The 25,249-nt window shown below is 37.3% G+C and overlaps 1 protein-coding gene across 1 annotated transcript in view; it reads right to left on the reverse strand.

Moving 5' to 3' along the window:
- LOC145984117 (putative G-protein coupled receptor Mth-like 1) overlaps positions 1–25,249 on the reverse strand; it is a 75,050-nt gene that overhangs the window by 17,134 nt on the left and 32,667 nt on the right. The window contains exons 2-4 of the mRNA XM_083117551.1: positions 21,011–21,089; positions 17,296–17,477; positions 4,356–4,506 (exon numbers count right to left, since the gene is read on the reverse strand). Of these exons, the coding sequence (XP_082973677.1) occupies positions 4,356–4,506; positions 17,296–17,477; positions 21,011–21,089 (412 nt within the window). The remainder of the gene's footprint in view (positions 1–4,355; positions 4,507–17,295; positions 17,478–21,010; positions 21,090–25,249) is intronic.

Genomic DNA, 25,249 nt, shown 5'->3' on the forward strand with positions numbered 1-25,249 from the left:
CTTGACTTCTATGCCAACCCAGCCAGAGGCAGGAAACTGCGAAAGAAGATGATGATGATGATATGGGAAATTGTGTTGTATATATTATGTAAAATTGTTAGGATGAGCTTTTAAACTAGAATTTAAGTCATTAAAAAAAAAGGCAGGTCTGTCTATGACACTGGAACTGCCTGAGACAGTTTGTTGCTTGTTTTCTTGGTGAGAGGAATAGAAGGGAGAGGCTGAAAAAAATACCACAAAAGGGAAAGAGAGTAATGGTAATTCCAGTTTTGCTCCTCACTGACAGTGAGGAGCCTCGGTGGTCTAGTCAGTAGTCAACCTCCATGGTGGAGTGGTTAGCACACTGTGCTTAGATGTCAGGGGTCCAGGTTCAAATCCTAACTCAGACATGGATGATTGTGTTGTCTGTCATAAAAGAAATGATATAGATCAGTGATGCCCAACCTATAGGCCAGATCCGTCCGTCAGGCCTGCCACATATGTTGCATTTATTTACCATAAACATGTTCAAAAAAGTTTTCTTTTCTTTCTCCTTCTTAATATATACATGAAATTAACTTTTCTCAACAGAGAAACAACAGAATGCAACACATACTCATAACATAAATCATATTGACAGTCATCAAGTCACTTGGAAGGAAATAATTAATTGTTCTTACAGGAACATAGCTAGGCGCCCCAGCACTCTTGGTAAAAAGGTAATTTGCTGCCCCTATAAGGCGAAAGCTTTAAAAATATTGTTTTCTATGTCCCTGCTTCCTTATGTTGCTGTTTACTGCTATAAAATCATTGCCAGACTAATATATACCACTCTGGGTTGTGTTCAGAAGCATTACACTTGTTACATTTTGTACATTACCGTTGTTCAGAAAGAAAATGGGAATGACGTAATTTCGCCATCTTTTTTACGTTTTCTAACCTACATTTTACATTTTTCAGAATCTGGGTAATTATGTGAAATCTGTATTCAATATTTTCGCTCATAAACCCAGTTTATAATGCTAAAATATTTTTCAAAACTGCTAAAGTGATAGGTTTGGAAGTTAACAAAGAGAAAACTAAATATATGCTTACAGGTCGAAACCAAGTGTTAGGTAATAATCAAAACCTAATTATTGATAACAACTCGTTTGAACCAGTTTTCAAATTCAAATACTTAGGAGTAATATTAACAAATGAAAATTATATTAAAGAGGAAATAAAAAGTAGGCTTAATTTAGGAAATGCATGTTACTTCTCTCTTCATAAACTTTTGTCTTCTCGTTTAATATCTAAGAAACTAAAAGTTAAAATATACAAAACAGTAATTTTGCCTGTAATATTATATAAATGTGAAACTTGGTCCCTTACATTGAAAGAGGAACATAAAATGAGAGTATTTGAAAATAAGATCCTTAGGAAAATATTTGGACCTAAAAGGGATGAGGAGACAGGTGAGTGGAGAAGGTTACATAATTTAGAACTACATAATTTGTATTCATGTCCAGATATTATTAGAATAATTAAATCAAGATGCTCAAGATAGGGACAGATGGAAGGCCTGTGTTGCTGCAGCCATGAACCTTCGGGTTGAAGAAGGCTAGAGAGTTAGTTAGTTAGTTAGTTATACTATGATATGGTAAGATAGCTCAAGTCTTGAAGTCAGCACATGCTCTTGATGAACATAATATATGGTAAACAACAACAACACTTTTCTGTAATACTAAGGCATAATCTGTACGAAAAATAACACTTGTACAAATTATTTACCAACAGCTTTACAAACTAAACATTTTTTGTTAAAAAAATATTTTTTACCTATATTTTTATTAGCATTAGCTTTAATAACACCAGTAAATGGGTCCAGAACTTGTTTTTGGAGATTTTCTGAAAGAATGTATTTAGAGTATCATGCCTAGAAAGTGGAGGGGAGGAATAGATGCTGAGGAAGATAAGTCACTCATTAACCACCTTCCCTGGATGACAGATCACTGTGGCTAGAGACCTGAGCAATGAAAGTAGTGCATATATTCTTCAGCATAAGAGTGATTCCTTTTTTTCTCTCGCACAGCTCCAAGTACTGTGACAGTGTTGGACAAGCACAGACTATGGTCCATGAAGGGTGGATAAAGGCCAAAGGTGAAGGCAACACATTATTTTACTTTGAATTTAGTTCTTTCTTTCTTACCCATAACACACACATTCTGCAAATATTTTTCATTAAATTATATTTCTATTTTATTTTTTAAAACTTGCATTTGGATGACTTGCTCCTTTCCTTGGTATGGCAGCAGTAATTTTATCCATTCTTTTATGTCAACACTATTAAGCCTTGCTTCCATGTTAATAAAACATTTAAATACTGACCAAGGCAGAATTTATAGTAGGGTCATTTGGACTTTTTCCCTTAATAACAATAAAATATTAATTTTGAAGAAAAAGCAATTTTTTTATTAACACCATTGTTATTTAGGTTATTAGAAAATACAGGTAATATCCACTAACCAAACATCCTGTCTGCACAATAAATCAAAATTGCAGGTAGTGTAAAGTAGGCCGTTTTTACAAACATGTGTCAAAGTCGGCCCACCGTTAAAAAGTTGGCTGTGCAAAGATGGACCCCCCTTAAATGGTACTCCGATATATGAAAACTTACATTAAATGTAATAAACAAGTGAAAAAAAACGTCAGCATTCCATATCCATGTACTCCACTATAAACCATCACTATCATCACTATAAACCATCACTATCACCACAAACAGCACATATTCCAACCTGGACTCTATCTTGCCCAAAACAGTCTTCATGGAACCAACCCTTGCAATCGTTACACTTGAACCAATCCTTCCCATCACTTGCATTGTAATAATAACCGCCACACTTAGAAGAATGGTTTTTACTACGTTTCATTGATATTCCTTTCCCTCGATCTGCACAACTCTTTTGCGCCTGAGTACGTTCCTTTCTTGACTGTTCATGTCTCCCTTTTGCTTTCTCTATGTATTCAAGGGAAGTTAACTGTTCAGAAGATGCACATCTGCATTTCTTCTTGTGCCCAGCAGTATCAAGACGTGGTACCTTCATTATATCTGCAAACCGCACCATACTTGCATTTCCATTCATGGTCCCACGAGATGTTGAAGGCATGGGCTCGAAGGTGGAGGTTGAGACATGTGAGTTAGCCCTAGATCTGACTGGAGATTGAACAAGGCCAACATCGGCGTTGGGACCACTGGATGGAGTGGTTGCACCTGTGGAGGAGGCTGTGGCATCGTCTGCAGTAGCCCTAGGTCTGTCAGTAGTATCAGCGATGTTGAAGTAATGTGGTATACAGGGTGTACAGGGTATAGACCTGTGCTCGAGAACCCGGAAACAGATAAGTCTACACTGGCACTTTTGTTGCTTACAGCAAAAATAAAGTTCACGTAATACAAAAGTACGACTTACACTAATTTGGACAATTTTGTTTCTGGTCGCCAGTGCATGCTCCCGCCTAAACAATCTAATGACAGCTAATTACATGGTTATGTTATGTGCATTCATGAAGGAGGCGAGCCTTGTAACTCTTGTACTACATATCATTGCAAGACACATATTTATTAATCTAAATTCACGACATATTCCACTAGCATAACAATATTAGTGGGGACCGTCTTACCCCACGTGGCTAATGCACAGAAGGGGCCACCTTACCCCAACGCGTATCATGCATCGAAAACAACAAACGAGAAGCTTGTACGTTATGGAATTCAAACCAGGAAGCAGCGTTGTATGCTCCACACCTCATCTAACACACCTATACACATGACTTTTGTACAACTACAGATTCGCTTGTTTATCTAGAGTTTTTCATTAAGCAGATAGTTATATCAGCCATTTTGATCGTTATACTTTTATCACTTACCTTTGTATTTACGAGTATGCAGCTGGATGCTTCATTTAAACAACACGGCGCTTATGTCACCCCACTTCAGAAAGCCTCACCGCGTGTTGGAACAGGCACCGTTAGCTCCAAATTTCGCCACGTTCGGCGCTGCACAACAAAACGTTGCAGGTAGGCCGTCTTTACGAACTGGCCGTCTTTGAACAAATGACCCTATAAAAAATATATACACTAGAAACGTAATGTTTCCACCCTCTAACAGGGTCTTCCTCAGACGAATATTCACAATAGATTCTTCTATTCTTCTATTGTGAATATTCATATATTCTTCTATTGTGAATATTCATCTATTCTTCAATTGTGAATATTCATCTGAAGAAGACCCTGTTAGAGGGTGGAAACATTACCTTTCTAGTGTATATATTTTTTATACTATAAATTCTGCCTTGGTCAGTACTTAAATGTTTTATTCTTTTTATATTGCTACTTACTGTTCACTGTTGTTGCCATTTGAATTTGTCTTCACTTCCCTCTTCCAGAAGCCGCAGCTGAGTTCCCATGCTGTAGCAGCAAACAGGATTATATTAACAATGATCAGCACTCCAACAGGACCGTAAAAGTAAGCCAGTATCTCCATATCACCTACAGAGAAAAAGTTTAATTAACCACAGTATATCTAAAACTTATCCAATAAATATATTGTAAATTGATTGAATCCTGGGCTGGGTTACCTTCCCAGAGGCAGAGCTGCATGCCACCAGACGCATCCCGGGGTTGTGGATAGGGGAATGGGCAGTAGATATGTTGACTATTATCCGTGACAAAAATATTGAGCCGTCGGTTTACGGGCTTGTAAAATTGTACTCCGTGGGAGGAAAAAAATCAAATATACCTCATTGGAAAACTTCAAGTATCCACTTTTTAAAATGCGTTATCTAAAACCTAATTTTAACTTTGTTATCTTACTATAATAAAAAAATCACTGAAAAATGTAGTTTTTTCTTCTAATTTTCACGAATGGGGAACTTAACACCATACAGTTCATAATCAACTGTACATATAATCTTAAGATTTTGTGTACTTGAAGTTTGATTATTTTTGAACCTCTGTAGAAAAAATCAAATGCATATTTTTAATAGATGCTTCAAAAATTGGCGATTTAGGGAACCGTCCAAACTTGAAATGCATAATTACAAATTCAATGAAATTGCAAAAAACTGTTGATATAACGCAATGATGAAATTCCAGAAGTTTGGCGTGTGTACCTCAAATATGGTTCCAGATATTAATTATTCTTTCGCACTCCTAATATGGTAAACGGGTGCATGACGTATACCAGGGTGCAGCCAATCTCAGACTCTATGGGCAGCAGGTGACTTCCACAGCATTGCAGTTTTGCTGAACTTCACTGCGAGAATCTAAGTTCATTCCGTCCAGCCGATCCAAAGTATTGTCTCAGCATAAAATTATGAATGAAATATATCTCATATTGCAAATGGAGTACTGCCATACTGCAGTTTATTTTTTTTGGGAAGGAGGGGGGTTTTCATCTAGCTGTTAACTTCATATGAACGTTGTCTCCTTTGATACCCGGTGGAGGTACATAGTGGTTCAGATCCCACTTTAATCTGTAAGTCCAGTTCCGATTAACCAACCTGTGCATAAAGTGAACTTAAAGAGAGAGAAAACAACTCCACTCAGCTTTATATGAACGTCATTTTCCCCGTATTATTTTATAAATATGGAGAAACTAGTACTCACTTTTATCCGCGAAGCTGTTTTTTCTTCTTTTTCGATTAACTTCAGTGGCCACTGCCACCATCCTCGTTGGAACTTGCTGCGCTGTTGCTTGGCGTGCGTCTTTTGTTCGTAGTTCTCTGGCTGCCGTTAGGTGCGCTGTGCATCTTGGTGCATCGTCTGCTATTTCCGGGTGATAACTGCTGCAGTAGTGGAATCCAAGTGTGGTGCGCTTGCCCGCTATCGATGTTTAGTTCGTGCGGGAAGTGCATTATAGCGTGCGTTTTCTTGATTTTGGTGTCTATGAGCATGTGGGCAGTGTGTTTGACTCGAACCTTTTGAATTTTATGGTTATTGTATTTGATATGTTTAGCAAGACCAGTAGTGGGTTGGGCTTTTTTCGCATCTGCTAGGTGTTGTTGGATTCTTTCATTGACAGATCTGATGGACCTGCCAATGTAATGAGCCTTGCATTCACACTCTGCATCGTATACACCTGGGTTGTCAAGGGGGGAGAGGAAGTACCGTTTGTGCTTGTTCAGTTTATCATGGACACCAAAATCAAGGAAACGCACGCTATAATGCACTTCCCGCACAAACTAAACATCAATAGCGGGCAAGCGCACCACACTTGGATTCCACTACTGCAGCAGTTATCGCCTGGAAATAGCAGACGACGCACCAAGATGCACAGCGCACCTAACGGCAGCCAGAGAACTACGAACAAAAGACGCACGCCAAGCAACAGCGCAGCAAGTTCCAACGAGGATGATGGCAGTGGCCACTGAAATTAATCGAAAAAGAAGAAAAAACAGCTTCGCGGATAAAAGTGAGTACTAGTTTCTCCGTATTTATATACTACCGCGTCTATTTTTCCAATTATGAATATTATTTTATGTTGCACATTTAAACAGATATATTGAGTGCAATGATGTTCGACGAGAGATCCAGTCTTCTCTGTATACAACAATAACACACCTGCTGTGTACAATTTCATAAGCAAGGGAAACAGAGCGAAGTGTGTACTAGCGATAGCAATGAATAAAAATTATATTTAAAAAATTGCGCATTTGAAGCCTTCACACCAACTAACATTTTAAAATATATTTCAAGCAAAAATGCACGTAAATTGTGTTTATCTCGAAAAAATCACTTGAGCATTGTATCGTGTAGTGGTGGTGGTTTCAGCATTTAATATGTTGCTATACATTCCACCTGAAATATTGCTTTTATATTTTGGTCTGTTACACAGCTGCAACTGTTGCAATAAGCAAGGAGTTGTGGGTTCATTTAGAGAGACAGAAGGACTAAAAACTAATAAATTTTCAATAAATATAATGAGTGAAAGGTAAAACTATAATATGCTGTTCATAATGGATTCTGTTGAACTGGATAATTAAAATAAAAGTCGTGTATCTTTTTTCTCACCACATCTTGCAAAAACTTGCCCAATAAAATATTTGGTTGATGCAAATTTTTGTTGTTCCCTTTTTTCTTTACATACCTTTTTCATTGTGCTGATGTAACCCCCCAAACACTCTGCCATGCACTTGACACCTTTGTTTATGTTGTGAGATGCACCCATTCGTTTCTCCTGGTAGAAATATCTCTTGGCATTGACTATCATTTCTTTTGCACCACTATGATATTACCGTCTTGCCATTATCATGCAACAAAAAAATCACTTCACAGAACCGCCATCACTCAATACTGTGTGTACGAACAAACACGCGAACTTGTGAGAGACCGACTGCCTGGACAGAATAACCATAAGAATTATTATGGCTATGTGGGTGTTCAGGCAATATTCATGGCAGGAATGTAAACACAGAAGTGACAAAAGAAACTTTCGGCATCTCTGCAATGCTTTCCTATGCGCAACACATTGTTTTGGCTCATTTCCCGTGTCAAAGCTGCTTGGACGCAGAGTTCAAAGGGCAAGTGGAAATGCTTGGCAACAAAGCTCACTTGTTCTACATGCGTTTTTAGCAACAATGTGAATTGTGCGGGAACCGCTTGCCAAGAAAAACAATTATCTCTGTTGTTTTCAATTCCCACAGTGTGAAAGAATGAGGAACAAGGAAAAGCCGGACAGATTCATGGATGCTGAAAAAAGCATGTGAAAAGGACTAAGAATATGTTACATAGGAACTTGGAATGTAATGACACTACTGAAGCCAGGAAAGATGCAAGAATTGTCTGAGCAAATAAAGAAAATACAAATTGACATAGCTGCTTTGCAAGAAACTAGATGGGAGTGGAAATGGTATATTAAATAAAAGGGACTACACAGTATTCTACAGTGGTGCAAAAGATAAAAGAGGACAGGCTGGTACAGGTTTTATTGTACAAAAAAGAATCCAAAACCACATAATTGATGATATGATATGATATGATTTATTTGCATCCAAGGACTACAATTTTGTACAGGTAGGTACACCTGTAGTATAGGACATGTCAAGTAGAAGTAAATGATAATAAAGTTTGGTAATTTTAACATAAGATACATGCATATATATTGGTGTATTATAACCCTTGCATATCAAGATATTATACTATACAATTTCAGTTGGATTTGTACCTTACAACGAAAGATTATGTAAACTGAGAATTAAGGGCAAGTATAACAATATAACCCTAATCAACACATACGCACCATCTGAAGATAAAGAAGAAGAAATAAAAGAAAACTTCTATGAAAATATGGTAGACAATGTTCCAAAAAGTGATGTAATGATTATATTAGGTGACTTTAATGCAAAGCTGGGAAAAGAACAAATATATAGTAAAATATCAGGTAGGCACACATTGCATGATGTAACAAGTAAGAATGGAGAAATATTGTGTGAATTTGCAGCTGCAAATCACCTGATAGTTATGAGCACCCAATTCCAGCATAAACGAATACATAAAGGAACATGGATATTACCTGACCAGAGCAATATCAATCAGATAGACCATGTGTTGATTAACAGCAGCAAAAAGGATCTGATAAATTATGTAAGATTTTTAAGAGGCCCAAATATTGACTCTGACCACTTATTGGTGCAAGTAATCCTAAAACAGACTCTCCCTGCAATCAGGCACGTATCCAGGAATTCCTTTCGGGGGGGGGGGGCTGAACACAATTTTTTAAGGGGTATAGATAGAACCTCACAATTATATGTTCCAGGTCAGTGGTGGGAATTTGGTTCCAAAACTAAGGGGGGGGGGGGGTGCAAGGAAAGTTTACTCTTTCTCTTGTTAGACAAGGCTTAGGATTAAGAGGCCATAGTATGGAGGCAAAAAAATGGGGAGCAACTATGCCCTAAATCGTCACCACTGTTTAAGGCTGTGATTTTTATCAGAAAGTGAAATCTGAACATTTTTACCACTCGACTCCTCAGTTTCAATTAACCTTGTGTGCCGGAACCATCTTAGTATGTATGTTTGTCCATTTCTTCTCAAACCAAAATTGTTACACATGCACGGGATGGACAATCAATCCACTCCACAACACTAGATTCAAACTATGTGCTGCGAACTGGATGCAGACATCTAATGTTTCTTCTCTCAATATGATCAAATGTTTACTCATTTAGGTATCTCCAGTGACGTGCCCAAGGGAGGGTTGGTGGGGTCATAACCCCATTTGACACAGTCCTTAAAAAAAGAACGTCACAAACAGGAAAACAGGGCAAAAAGAGGACTGACCACCAAAAATAGTATGCGTAACCCCTCATCCTGCTGAAAATCGTTGGCACGCCACTCCTTATCTCGGGCACATTTTTAAAAATCAACTCACCAGAAGTTTTTATAATTTCGTATTAGAGACTGAAGTAAAAGCACCTTTAACACGATCAAATAAATCATGAACAAGTCCTTGAATTGAACGCTTAAAAGGAAATGATGTCATAAACAATGCCATTTTTCTCATTGGATCCAAGGTTTGGTCAAAGAATTTCTATTTAGGAATGGTTCTAATTAACGCATATTTATATCGTCAGTATATTCTAGAACGTTGTGCAGATAAACGATTTATAAATATTGCCAGTAGTTCGACTCCACTTTTTCAAGAACATTCCCTCTCATGCCTTCCAGAGATTAAAAATTACAACGAATCGCTGTATGTGTGGCGGTACCTTTGCTGTGCAGCTTCCAAATGCTGGCAAGTCTCTATATAGTGCTCAAGTTTGCTGCGACAATACTGAAAGCTCAAGAAAAGTTTACGTGCAATATTATCAACAACAGGGTTATAGAACCTTCTCCATCTTGCCTTGATAAGTATTTCTCCCCTTAAATTATCGTCACATTATTCAAAAAGCAAAAATCCTAATTTTATTTAATGTAAACAGAAAAATTTCCTGAAGGTGGGGGGGGGGCTCGAGCCCCCTGATTTCCACCTTGGATACGCACTATTAACAATAACAAGGATACAGAACACTCTCCGTATTGCCTCAATAATTATTTCTCTCCTTAAATTATCGTCACATTATATTATTTCACACCACAAGAAACAAAAAACCTCATTTTATCTAGTGTAAACCGAAAACTTTCAGGGGGGGGCTCGAGCCCCCTAAGCCCCCCCCCCCCTTTGATACGTGCCTGCCTGCAATGTACAAAATCAAATCCTCTCAAAATAGCAAATGGGATAAATCAAACCTGCAAAACCCAAAAGATATTAAGGAATATCAAGCAGTATTACATGAAAAATTAAAAAATCTCCAGGAAAGTTAATGAATGTTAATGAAGAATGGGGTAACATACAAATTGCAATAAACGAAGCAGCTAAAGAAGTTATACAAAGAGAAAGAAGAATCCCCAAAAATGAATGTTGGGATGAAGATTGTGGAAGGATTATTCAAGAAAAGAACAAAGCAAGAAAGAGAGCAATGCAAAAAAGACCAGGGCCAGCCAAGAAATATATAATACGAGGGCCACTATTTATATTTTGAGCCTTGGCAACACTGATTGAAGTTAGGCGCGATTTGACGTTTGCACCAAATCGTCTGGCATTATTGACCATAACGCACCTCAAATGTTTTGTCAATAGCTTCATTTGTGTTGTTTATGTTGACTTGGAGATTGTGCGACAACAATAAAATGGAATTAACTCGTGAACATTTTCGTGCGATGATTTTTTACGATTTTCGATGTGGATTATCAAGACAAGAGTGCATCGATCAACTTACTTCCACATTTGGCGATGAAGCCCCATCCTTTGCCACTGTGAAACACTGGTATAATGAATTTAATCGTGGCCGCCATTCGCTCACCGACGAGATTCGCGAAGGTCATCCAAAATCAGTTGTTGTTCAAGAAAACATTGATGCTGTGCAAAACCTAATACTGCAAGATCATCATGTGACATACTGTGAGATTGAGGCAATCATAGGCATTAGTTCCACCAGCATATATAAAATATTACATGATCATTTAGCTGTGAGAAAGGTATGTTCTCGTTGGATCCCACACAATTTGACAATAACTCAAAAAGACGCTCGTGTCAATTGATGCAAACAAATGCTCAATAAATACAATCGTGGTGCTTCAAAAGACGTATATAAGATTGTAACAGGTGACGAATCATGGATATATGCATATGAGCCGGAACGTAAACAGCAGTCGACTGTATGGGTGTTTCAAGATGAACCCAATCCAACAAAAGTTGTTCGCACTCGAAGCACATCGAAACAAATGGTCGCCTGTTTTTTCGGGAAAACTGGTCATGTGGCAACTGTGCCTTTAGAGGAACGTAGAACGGTCAACTCTGAATGGTACACAACAATTTGTTTGCGAGAGGTCTTCGGTCAAATACGGAAAACAAACAAACGCCGTCGGATCATTCTTCTTCAAGACAATGCCATCTGTCACACATCTCGTCTAACAAGCGACGTTATGAACAGTCAAAAAATCGAATTGAAGGGTCATCCGCCGTACAGTCCTGATTTGGCACCCAATGACTTCTTCTTGTTCCCAAATATCAAGAATAAATTGCATGGACAACAATTTTCGTCGGCGGAAGACGCCGTTGATGCGTTCAAAAATCATATTATGGAGGTGTCTCAAGAAGATTGGAAAAACTGCTTTTGACAAATGGTTCGAACGAATGCAAAAGTGTATTGACCATAAAGGAGAATACTTCAAAAAACAATAAAGCAGTTTTCAATGCCAAATTCCTGTTTTTTTCATTGTTAGGCTCAAAATATAAATAGTGACCCTCGTATAAGAAGAAAAGAAGCTAATAAAATGTGTAGAGTTGAATGATAAAATAAGACAAATTGAAATGAATTACAAGAAAAATGAAACTAGAAAATTTTTCAAAAATATACAATCCTTTAAACAATGTCAAACAGTATCGCCAATGATGTGTAAAGATACAGAAGGTATCATCATCTCAGAAAAAGCACTAGTCCTAAATAGATGCAAGGAATACTTTAGAAAGATTCTTAATAATAACGTAACAACAGGCATGCAGGCACCAATAGAACAGAATGACAATAATCAACAAGAACTACATCCTCCATCGTGGAATGAAATAACCCACATAATACAAAATCTAAAAACAAATAAAGCTGCAGGACCAGACAGCATCCCTCCAGAATTAATTAAAAATGGAGGGAGAACATTGAAACAGAAGTTGGACAAGCTGATATTAAGTGTATGGAATGACGAAAAGTTACCAACTCAATGGAATGAAGGTATAGTGTGCCCAATTTTCAAAAAGGGAGATAGATTAAATTGTGATAATCACAGGCCAATTACACTCTTAAACATTGCATATAAAATACTGGCTATAATACCAAATAAAAGGCTAATGGAAAGCACTGAATACAAATTTGACGAATATCAAATGAGATTCTGAGCCAACAGATCAACTTACTATTCATAGTAAGACAGATTTTTGAAAAGAGCTATGAATATAATATTGGACTCTACAACTTGTTTATAGATTTTACCCATGCATTTGACTCAGTGCACAGGAACAAAGTAATAGATGCTTTAAAATCATATGAAGTACCATCTAAACTAAGTAGACTAATTATGTTAACCTTAACCAACAATAAAGGAAGAGTCAAAATAAACGGGGAACTAAGTGAAGAATTCGAAGTAGAGTCAAGCAAGGTGATCCCTTATCTGCAACTCTGTTTAGTATAGTGATAGACTTTGTATTGAAACAGATGGAACTGAGAGGAAACATATCAACAAGATTAAAACAATGCATTGCATATGCCGATGACATCCTTATAACAGCAAGGACAAAAAAGACATTAATAGAAACATTTGAACAACTAAAAAGTGAAGCTTTGAAAATGGGTCTTGTAATTAATATGCGGAAAATGAAATATCTCAGATGTGTAAAAGGTAAAAGCAGATTGCAAGACATAATTATAAGTGAAGAGAGAATAGAAGAATTGAGATCTTTCAAATATCTTGGATCAGTTGTAAATGGCGACAACACAACTGAAGAAGAAATTAAAGAGATAATTATTCTTGGTAATAAAGCATATTTCAGCAACTTAGCTCTATTTAAAAGCAAACTAATATCTAAATCTGTGAAACTCAGACTGAGCATAATAAGACCTGTAATCACATATGCATGTGAAACTTGGACCCTCAAAGACTCCTGTAACCAGAAGCTCTCAATATTTGAAAAGTAATTCTTAAGAAGAATTTATGGACCTCTGAAAGAAGCTGATGATGGAGAATATGAACTAATGAAAAACTCAACAAGTTAATCAGGAATGCAAACATCGAAAATTTCATAAAATCACAAAGACTAAGATGTTTTGGGCACGTAAATCAAATGTTTGATGAAAGATTAGTAAGAGAAATATATATATGGAAACCACTTGGGACACGAGCCTTAGGCAGGCCAAAGAAACAATGGGAAGATTAAATAATTAAAGATCTGATTCTGAAAGACATGAAAGTAAAGAATTGGATGAAGAGCATCCAGGATAGGAAAAAGTGGAGAGATGTTGTTGAGATGGCCAAAACTTTCAATACATGAAGAAGAAGAATTTGATTAAATTTCAAATATTTTAGCAATAACAGAACAGAACAATAATATTTTCAGGGGGTAGCCTAAAATCGTATTATCATAACTGAGATTATACATCAATGAATAACAGCTGCTACCATCTTTAAAAGTATAATGCATGTACAGTTCAATGATGATATTAAATTTTGTATTTGATATTAAAAGTTCAAATATTTAGACAAAAGTAAGTTTTTAATAACTGCTTGTCTTGAACCTTTCTCTTTCCAGAAGAAGAGTCTCAGAGGAACATCTTTCCCACTAATACACTTATTTTGCATCAATCTAGTATAGACCAATTAGAGTAATTTAATGTCACATATATATCTACAATACCTTTACTTGCAAAAAAGAATAAAAAAGAAACCACAAAAGCATATGGTACACCCAACGACGAAAGGAACAGTAGGCGAATTGTCCACCACCATTTTCATTCAGTCTATATTACATAATATGATGACAATGAATTGAAATAAAGATGTCAATAAGCAGAGAACAATGCCTGCTTCGAACCAACATAGTTTCATTCCTTAAAACAACGTAGGATGTAGAATAAAAAAGTAACCATTATCTTTGCCGTTGACTGTGCACCATTCTGTAGAATTATAAGATTCAATTTTAAAGACAATCAGCACAAGTAGCCTTTCATTAATCAGTTACTGCACAGTGAGTGACTGTTAGACTGCAAATTGATGTTGGAGAAGGATCAAAGTCAAACTAGAAATGTGTTGCAGCAGCAAAATATGTGAAGGAAATAACCATGTTCATTACCTTATTGTCAGACCTCTTAAACCTGTCAAACTATACATATACCTGTGGCTATTACATAATTATTGTTATATAGCATGTTCACTGGACCTTTTAGAAACCTTCATTCCATGACACATGCATTAAACATACTAAAATATATTATTGAGTAATTATTCTGCTTATGTGTGTGCTTCGTAATTGTAAATATACACACATTAATTATCAAGACACAAAAGAAATGTACAAGTAATACAAAATAATACTTCCTTGTTTAATACTCCCTCTCTCCCATAATTATTGTCCTGTACACTTTTGTTGTCCCATAATAATTGTCCGATATGCAAACTGTGACATTGGTGTATACAGAAAAAGAAAATGAAACACGGGAATGAGTCATACAACGTTATTACTCAAGGATCAGTACAAATTGGCCAATCAAGTATCCAAAAGAACATAAATAAAAAGTTACCATTTTGGCATACCGGACTATAATTATGGGACAGAGGGAGTACTAGTATGGCATACATTATTGAATAGTTTTCAACAAATAGTCAACAATTTGCAATACTTTGTAGCTTCTCATAAAATTCTATAGTGTTTTGCACAGTACAATGACAACACTGAATAGTGAATTACTCCCTTTGTCCCATAATTATAGTCCGGTATGCCAAAATGGTGACTTTTTATTTATGTTCTTTTGGATACTTGATCGGCAAATTTGTACTGATCCTTGAGTAATAACGTTGTATGACTCATTCCCGTGTTTAATTTTCTTCTTCTGTATACACCAATGTCACAGTTTGCCTATCGGACAATATTATGGGACAACAAACAAAAGTGTACCAGACAATAATTATGGGACAGAGGGAGTAGAAAAATGTGATACTTTAAGGTTATAATACATCTATTTGAAAAAAGAACTGGATTACTCAAGTAGTTGATGTATGATGATGTGTGCCAAATGCAGGACATTTTTGGGAAAATGAAGGCAGCCCTTTATTTACATAAATGTTGATTGGTAAAAGTATCATTATACAGCGTGAGCACAAAAACACTCCCTGGTTTTAAGATGTCATAAAATTAATAGTTACTTGAATATTTTGATAAAATTGATATCCAAAGCTCAGTTAACTCAAAATATTTTAATATCCTTCTTTTCAGAATCGCTAGTTGTGAATTCGGTAGCTAGTGGGCAGTAACATTGAAAGTGGTGTTCACTCCACAGCAAAGAAGCTGGTGCATGTTAGAAGTTGCCAAAACAAGCAGTGTTGTGAGAGTGCAACGTGCATTTAAATGGAAGTTTAATGTTGATCCACCTACACAAAAATCCATTCTGCAGTGGCATAAAACATTTGTTGAGAGAGGATACATTTTTGATCAAAGAAAAGAACATTCTGGCCGACCGTCCATCTCTGAGGAAATTGTGGTGCGTGTGCGAGAAGCCTTTGTATGCAGTCCCAGAAAATCAACACGTCAAGCCAGCAGGCAGTTGCAGGTGCCACAAACTATCGTAAGCAAGATTTTATGGAAGCGTTTGCGTTTTCACCCATACCGGCTGCAATTGGTTCAAAAGTTATATCCACAAGACAAGGTAAGTAAAGCAACGTGAGTTTTGCGAGATTATCCACACTTTAATGGAGGACGATGAAACCTTTCTGACAAAGATCATTTTTAGTGATGAGGCGACCTTCCACTTGAGTGGAAAAGTGAACAGGCATAATGTTAGGATCTGGGGAAGCGAGCATCTGCATGCCACTCTTGATGTGAAACGTGACTCACCAAGGTGAATGTTTTTTTGTGCAGTGTCAGAGTGTCGAGTGTACGGTCCGTTCTTCTTTGAGGGACCAACAATCACAGGTGAAAGCTACGTAATAATGCTGCGTGACTGGTTAATTCCTCAACTTGCTGCAGAGAGAGGTGACTACATTCTACAACAAGATGGAGCGCCCCCACACTGGCATCAATCTGTACGCAGCTTTCTGAATGACAACCTCCCACACCGTTGGATAGGACGAGCTGGACCCAATGATCAAAATCTATGCAAGTGGCCCCCACGATCACCGGACATGACAGTTTGTGACTTTTTCCTTTGGGGGTTCATGAAGAACCAGGTCTATGTACCTCCACTACCCACAAACTTGAATCATCTTCAGGAACGTATCAGTACAGCTGTCAACTTCATCACACTGGATACGCTTGAGAAGGTGTGGTTGGAGCTGGATTATCGTCTCGATGTTTCCTGCATAATAGGTGGCGCGCACATTGAGCATTTGTAATTCCAATGAACACCACAAAAACTTTATAAGTTTTTACAACTACTGTGAACATTTCTGTAGAATACTACTTTTGGTATTAAAGTTATACCCCTTCAAAATCAGGGAGTGTTTTTGTGCTCACGCTGTATTTGCCAACAAAATTCACTTTTGAGATTTGTGTTTGTATGTGTGTACATGCATGTGAACACACTAAATATCTCCGACCTCTGTGGCAGAGGTGGGAGATAGCACTGGGTTACCTCTGGGTGTTCTTTGTGAGTGTCCCTTCATCAATTTTATCACTCATCCTCATCTTCACAATTAGCCAAAAGTGTCACAAAAGCTAGAAAAAAAAGTCTCCCTGATGGCACAGTGGTACCATCATTGCCTTGTAATCAAGGGACCTTGGGTTCAATACCCGATGGAGGCACCTAGTAGTTTGGATCCCACTTTAAACTGTATGTCCAGTCCCGATTAGCCTTACTGTGCATAAAGTGGACTCAAAATACCAAATGAATCAATCAGAAAAGAAAAAAGAACTTCTCGATAATCTTTCGAAACAAATCAATATTGCCTCCAGTTCGTTTTTCAATTTATACAATTTAAATCATACTACTACCTAATATATTTTATCATTTCTACCATTTTCCATTAATGCACAGAACTTACCATAAAACCAGCAGTGCTTCTCACCAAATTTGGGTTTCAAAATGCTGTCAGGAACTTGAGGGACCACGTCTAGCAAGATAGCAATGCCAGAAATAAGAACTGCAGAACCCCAAGCATATCCAGAATAGAAGTAGAAGCGCTGAGATTCTTGTTCCTTGTCCAAACTTGCTGGTCGAAGATCCCTAGAAGATGATAATTAACAAGTAATTAATCTAATTAAATATTAAATGCTCAGAGATTAATGTTATACTCAAAACACACACATATTCATCATAATGAAAGATCATAAATCATATCTGTAAAGATCATATCTGGGGTTATGTGAAGGAAAAGCAAAATACCAGATTTGTGTAACAACTAAGGAGGTTTACTTGCAAAGTAACCTTTTGCGCAACCTTCTACATGTGAAGTATAATAACACAGTCTTGGTGACAAACACTTTGCGGAGGGAGGGAAATTGACAGCGTATCTTTCAATCAGAGGCGCAACCACAATTTTTTGTCGGGGGGGGGGAGTACCAGGATCAGCATAAACGTACCAATAATAATAATAATGTTAATAAAAATGTTATTATTATTGATTTGCTTTATTTTACTTTGCTTCTTGTGCCACTTTTGGCTAATTTGCGAAGATGGGGATGAATGATGATGTGATGAAATTGATGAATGGACACTCGCAAACATCCATGCCCAAGCCGGGATTCAAACCCGGGACCAACATTATTATTATTATTAGTTTAGTAGTAGTAGTATCAAATACGTTATTACCCTCGTAAAATATGCAAAAAGGGGTAGAAGTTTGTGTTAAAGCATTTGTGTTCGAACAAACTATTTGAATTATTTTTTTAACACGTTCAATTTCACATTAATAATGGAAAACAAGCACACAAACTATTTTTGAAAAACAGAGAGTGCTTGATAAACGCATTCCAAACATAATTCTTTTTTACATTAACATGTATAACTTTCATGCACAATATATGTTTCATATGCAACATGGAGCGACATGGACACTAAATTGTGTATGTATTCACATTTTTTTTAATACATATTATATACAACATATATTATTTAAATACATTACACAACCAATTCATCCATCTGACAATAAACCAGCAGCAAAAATTACATAAATTGTCTCAATAAATGTCTTTCCTCAAAACATGTTTATACATTTAAAACAAAATCTATTAAGACAAGCCGGCCCCCATGGCAGAGTGGTTAGCACATCTTGATATGATGCCAGGGGTCCCGGGTTTGAATCCTGGCCTAGGCATGGATGTTTGTGAGTGTCCATTCATCAATTTAATTTATTAATTAATTAATTTCTATCATCACTCATCCTCATCTTTGCAAATTAGCCAAAAGTGGCACAAGAAATAAAAAAAGGCAATTCAATCAATCAGTCAATCAATTAAGACAAGTCTTATTTCTCTGTCTAGTAATTTACAATGCATTACAAAGAACAATGATACTGATACATTGCGAAGGAAGCGAGCAAGAACATGTTTCTATCCAAATTTTTTTGCAGACTGAAATCAATATTGATTTAATAGGATGCAAGTAATTTCACAGGACACCATGGCATCCTTTCTTTTACAACTAGTGTGCCTCCCCGATGGTGTAGTGGTAACATCGTCGCCTTGTGATCAAGGGGTCCCTGGTTCGATAATCGGTGGAGGCAGATGGCACAGTGGTTCGGATCCCACTTTAAAGTGTAGGTCCAGTCCCGATTAGCCCCTCTGTGCGTAAAGTTGACTTAAAACAAAAATCAATCAATCAATTTTACAACTTATTTTCATTTAGATCATTTGGCGCCAAGGGCCAACTCCCGCTGCCCCCTAGCTATGGTTCTAAAGTTGATAACACTAAGAAAAGCAGGAAATGCAAGCGAAAGAGCAAGAAAATTTTACGAAAAGTATATTTATTTGCATAAAATTTGAAGTTGTGGGCGGTAATTGCCCCCTGCAGGTACACTTGGCTGTCAATGTTTGTCCCCCCCTGCCCCCTAAAACTCATTTCCCTCCAAGGTTGGGGGGAACAATGCCCCCGTTCACCTGTGGTTGTGCCACTACTTTCAATCATGTTAGTCATTGACTTTTTTCATCACCAAACAGAGCAAACACCTCTGTGTGGTATAAAAATCCTGTAAAACCTTAAATGAATATATAAAGACCTTTAGGTTGATTAAGTGCATAAACCTACAATGGGTTCTAACAAGCAAAATAGGTTATTTTAGGCATTATGAAACTTCATCAGTTGCTGCATTTTTTAATGAAACACTGATGTAACTTGTCATTCCTTATTTACCTGCAAGGGAAAAATAGGTTAAAAACATAATTATAACAAATATACATGCCAAAGTGGAGAACTATGTTTAATTTCCAACAGATTCCAGCATTTAAAAAAAAAAATTCTTTGAAACTGCCTGCAGGAGGGCATGATTGTATGTGTACTTATATGAGAGTCAAAGTTGGAATAAACATTTTTAATATTGAGTAAATATTTGTTTCTTTTATATCACATTTATACTTACGAGTATGTATTATTTACATGGTCTCTTAGTTTATGCAGCAAGATGCAATATTTTATTGTTTTATACAAATCCCTGATTCTAGACTAAATGTTTAAAACACATAAATATCATTCTTGGAATTTAGGAAACTATCATGGAACAATTTATTCTTTTGATTGAATTGTAGTAAGTAGGTTGTACAAAACTTCATTTCTGACCCAGTTTCTTCATTTTACATTCTATTTTTTGAGTTGACTCAGATATTTTGCTGCAATTCAAATTTCAAATAACTTTCTGTTCTACAGTTAAATGAATGATGTATTTTCCCAGGAGAGTTGACTGACCTGTAAGACCCCATACTCAACAACTCACTTGATCACTGCTTACTATGTACTTGGTATAAGCTTGTTTCAACCTTAATTTTGGTCACCTACAATATGAAACTTGGGAGAAATATTCACAATGGGTTTCTTGCATTATAAAGCTTTGTCTATTTATATATTTGTTTAACTCTTTTCATTACTTCACTCCATACATGAAATTCTAGAAAAAAATTATTGGTTGCCCAGAGTTTTTTCTAGAATGCCAATTTCGGGGAAGGAAAAGGGATAGGAAATTATCATTGTCATAATTTCACAATTGCGTGACTGACGCCATATTATTCTGCCATTTGAGACCAATAGTTGTCATGTGCAGCACTTAATGGACTTCAGAATGGCAATTTTATGGACGAAGTGAAAAAGTGACATTTTAATGACACATAATCTTTGTTAGCAACATTAGCAGTTCATAATTGTTCCAGCAGATGTAGGCAACACACAGACAGAACTGACAGAAACATATATTGGTCTCACTACACATTTTATCACTATATTCATTTGCAGTGTTAGCTTTTACAAAAAATCAGTGCAACTTTCAGACAATAGCTACAGGATATTCCCGAAGGGCAGGCAAACCATGCAATTTTAAGGAGCCTTGACCCAAACATAAGAAAAAATGTCAGGTCAAAATAGATTTGGAGACCAATGTTATTTTTCTAGACACAAAGTTTAACATAATAATTTAAATGAATACTGGTACGTGATATTACTCTGATGAATGTAGAAAATACACAAAATGCCATAAATTCAAAAAGCACTACTGTTTTCAAAACTTTACATTTCATAAGCATATAAAATTGAGAAATATGTGAAGGAATTACCTGAACGTCCACCAAATATTAATGCACATTGTGTTCAGCCAGAAGAATGTAGCCAGGAAGGAGAAATGCATGAAAACAGCTGCAAAGAAAGAAAAAATATATAATCAATTTGTTTTTCACTCAAAAACTCAAATTGGACTAATGAAGAACAAGTAGGTGTAAAAGAAATGTAAAGTTATCCCTGCACATTGCAACATGTCATGAAGGTATATGGGGGTTGTGAAGTTAGGGCCACACGGATATTCATGATGTTGGCTATTTGTGGAGGTGGTGTGATCAGCACGACGCTCCAGTCGATTTCTCCATGCAGGGACATCAAACCATCCACCCCGAGAATCGAAATCGGGTCTCCCGCATGGTAGTCAAGACGTCCTACCCAGCGTGGTTCCACCAAGTAGATGTACAAAATTTAATAATTCTCATTCTCTCTCTCTCTCTCTCCTCCCCTCTCTAGTGTGTGTGTGTGTGTGTGTGTAAGGGAGCGAAATCATGCAGATGATGACCCTTGACTTCTCGGATTTCGACCATGGTGAGTGGGTATGAAATCCTCACAAGGAGTTTGGATAAAAATCAAATTTGTCCCATTTTTCGGGATTTTCAAAAATCGCTTATTTACGAATTGCCTGCCTGCCTACACGGGCTTTGTACTTTGCCTCCAATAATGTCATCAAGTCTTAATTTACCTCATACAGTACGGTATTGCAAGGACGAAGCACGTGGCAAGAGCAGGGTCGGCGCTAGTCATTTTGCCGCTCTGGGCGGTGGCGGCAGATACCGCTCTCTTTCGACCCCCCGGTCATTACGCAGCAACGGGAAATTTAAAATCAATACATTCCTAAGTAAAACATCAAACTATATAATAAATAATAAGACTTGTTTGTTACGCCATTTCAATACTATTAAGCACAAAAGGATATCTCGCTCGACCACAGTTGAAATTTAAAAAATGCGACACTAATTTTATATTATTATTATTATATTTTATGAGAACTCTCTCTCTCTATATATATATTTTTCTTTCTTTCTCTCTTAAACGTATCTTAAATGTAACAAGTATTAGCAAAGAAAAGTAAGTTTAACTGCATGTGTTTACAGTTGTAGGTCTGTGATATATGATTGTATTTTTAAAATAATAACATGTAATATTCTCAGATCTCCGCGTGAGTGATTTGAGGTCTGAAATCTTTCTTGCGTTGTCCCCGCATAAATCAGCTCTGGGGTTCACCCAGCCTCAAATTAATGGGTACCTGGGGGCAACCCTCCGAGGTCCCTCCGAGGTAAAGGCGGCCGGAGAGTGGTGCTGATCACATCTCCACGAGTGGAGGCTGCCAAGTGGCGTCTAGGAAACTGAAATTTTTCATCACTCCTGCTTTTTTGAAAGCGTTGATATGTTTGCAAGAAATCATCTAACAGCATCTAATGCATTGTAGGTTAATGTTTTGAAGACATTTGCTCATTACATTATGTGGAGTAAAAAGTCATACCAGATAACTAGTGAGCAAAGGAATGTAAAGCCACACAGCTGGTTCGCAATACACTGAGCCTCATGTGCGATCATTTGGACAGTTTTATTGTCGCCACTTATTTGAAGGAGCGCATCATAGATAGACCTCCCCACCTGACATCTGAACAGAGTTAAGGCATCGAATCTGCTTTCCCACCTTGTGGCACTCAGTGGTTCTAAAGTAAGACTATGTTCCTCCAAAACGGTGGGTTGGCATACATTAACTCCCAAGTTATATAATATAATATTATAACTTTCAAGTTTTTAATAGGCTTATATTTTCTTTCTCTTCAAATTTTGCCGCCCTGGGCGGTGGCACGGTTCGATCCCCCTTCCGCCGGCCCTGAGCAGGAGGACAATTTCCGTTCATATTGAGGCTCATACCAGTGAACACCTTCAATTGTGCATCAGTGAACACCTTCAATTGTGCATTCTAAGTTGAAAATTCAAGCACTACATTGAAAACTACATATTTCCAACAACTGTGACCTCTTTCCATTTTTCGCTATCTGCACTAATGACGGGACTGTTCTATGGTTACGTACTTTTAAATCATCCTGTAGAGAGATGCATAGATAATACATTATTGAGTTGCTACCATCTCCAGTGGCGTGCGTAGGACATTTGAAGGAGGGTGGGCCATTTTTTGTTTTGCTTGCGCTTTCTTTTTTTCTTCTTTTTTTGTCAAATTTAGGGCATCTGAGCAATGAAGGTTAAGCTTGCATCAACACGCCCCGTGTAAGCCACTGTACGCCAAAACCACACATACTTCGCCTTCTTGTGATAGAAATAAATATCATTGAATTATCAGTTAGAATTACATGTACGTGTGCGTCACAGTCTCTATCAGTTCGTGCAATCCGGAGGAATGATCGCACTTCGGCATTTCCTGTGCTCTGCCACGTGATATGCGATGTCTCTTCTCAGATTCCGAGACAGTCGATCTCTCAGGGCCAATAAAGACAATGCATGTACGCATTTCTTGCGTGCGTTCATACGATCACAGGAAATAACTATCCATAAGTAGCCTTTGGTTCGAGGAATTCTGTTACAATTTCTTTTCTTTCTAGCTCTACTTCCAGGAAGTGAAACTATACTCTCTTTCAGGATGGCTCTTGATTTTCTGATATCTACAACCAACATGTTAATAGTATATATTACGCAGCTCCTTTTGTTGGTATTACAATTATGCAACTTTATACTTCCCTTACTAATGCATATTTTTTAGATCTATCGGTATGTTTAAAAAGTTATCAAGTTCAAGTATTTCCTTGTAGCCATAATTAAGCCAAAATTAGTCTTATATTACCACTACAAAAGGGCCTTGTGGTTATGCTGTTGCCTCTCATCAAGGTTTCGCGGGTTTGATCCTCGGTGGAGGTTCTTTTCACAGTAGTTCGGATCCCACTTTACAAGGCCAAGTCCCAATCAACCTATCTGAGCATAAAGTAGACTTGAAAGAAATCCTGACCCCTACAAATTCCTGGAAAGTTAAATGTTTGATGTAAGAACAGTGGCGTGCCCAAAGAGGGGTTGGTGGGGTCATATCACCCTTTGGTCTAGTATATAAAAATAAGAACGTCAAAGGTATGGAAATAATAATAATAATAATATAATACTGTTTTCGAAAATCCTGGAGCCGGTCCCCGTGGCGAAGTGGTTAGCACATCGCGCTACGACGCCAGGGGTCCCGGGTTCGAATTCTGGCCTGGGCATCGATGTTTGTAAGTGTCCATTCATCAATTTCATCATATTGTGACTCATCCCCATCTTCGCAAATTAGCCAAAAGTGGCACAAACAGCGAAGTAAAATAAAGCCAATCAATCAATCGAAAATCCTGGTCACGTCACTGTGTAAGAAGTTATTCAAACGCTAGAAACTCCCCCCCCCTTCTAACTCCCATCATGAAAAAGAGGAAGTGAAAGGACTTGACACTTTGCTTTATTTTGCTATTATCACAATATAAACGAATTTTCATCGTCGATGGCCTTTGCCTCCTCTGTCTCATTTTTGTGCGATCGCCCTGGACTTCCAGCCCCTAGGCTATAACCTAGGATAGCCTAGTGGAAAATCCCCTCTGCAGTGATTGTGCATCAATTCACTTGGAACAAAATAGTCAACATTGATTTCTCGAAACACGGCAGAACGACTTTGCTGCATTACTTTAGACTTTCAGAGAAAAATTGATTGAGTTGGTGTTAAAAGTCCACTTTATGCACAATAAGGGTAATCGGGATTGGACCTAAAGTTTAAAGTGGGATCCGAACCCAAGACTATTAGAAGGAAGGCTGGGGCCATACCTGATCACGTGGTCCTTGACGTCAGGCGTGACGTCACGGGCGGACAGATCGCTCCGCGCCACGGTTTCGAGCGGAATCAATGCAGAAATTATGAACAAAAAAGAGCCGTCATTATGCCCAGAAACTAGCTGGGACTGAATATACAGGTTCGCTTAGGATCCAAGATAATGTATGTCTTCAGAATTGGATTATACAGCTATTAACATATGTATTGAATCGGTAGTTTTTAGGTCGTCACATTTCTCTCTGAAACCTAAAGTTTCATGTAAAATTAAAGTTAATATGCCTGGTCATGCGTTTTGTTAAATAAAGGCAGAAAGCCAAAATTATGGATAAGTTGAATATGTAAAAGAAAACAACCTCATCTATTGCTCTCTTTTAGGAGTGAGAGAGGAGCTGTTTTCACTTAACTTCTTCAAATTTGGTAACTTTGC

The sequence above is a fragment of the Lepisma saccharinum genome, chromosome 2, assembly GCF_977018435.1.
Source record: "Lepisma saccharinum chromosome 2, izLepSacc3.1, whole genome shotgun sequence".
NCBI lineage: Eukaryota > Metazoa > Arthropoda > Insecta > Zygentoma > Lepismatidae > Lepisma > Lepisma saccharinum.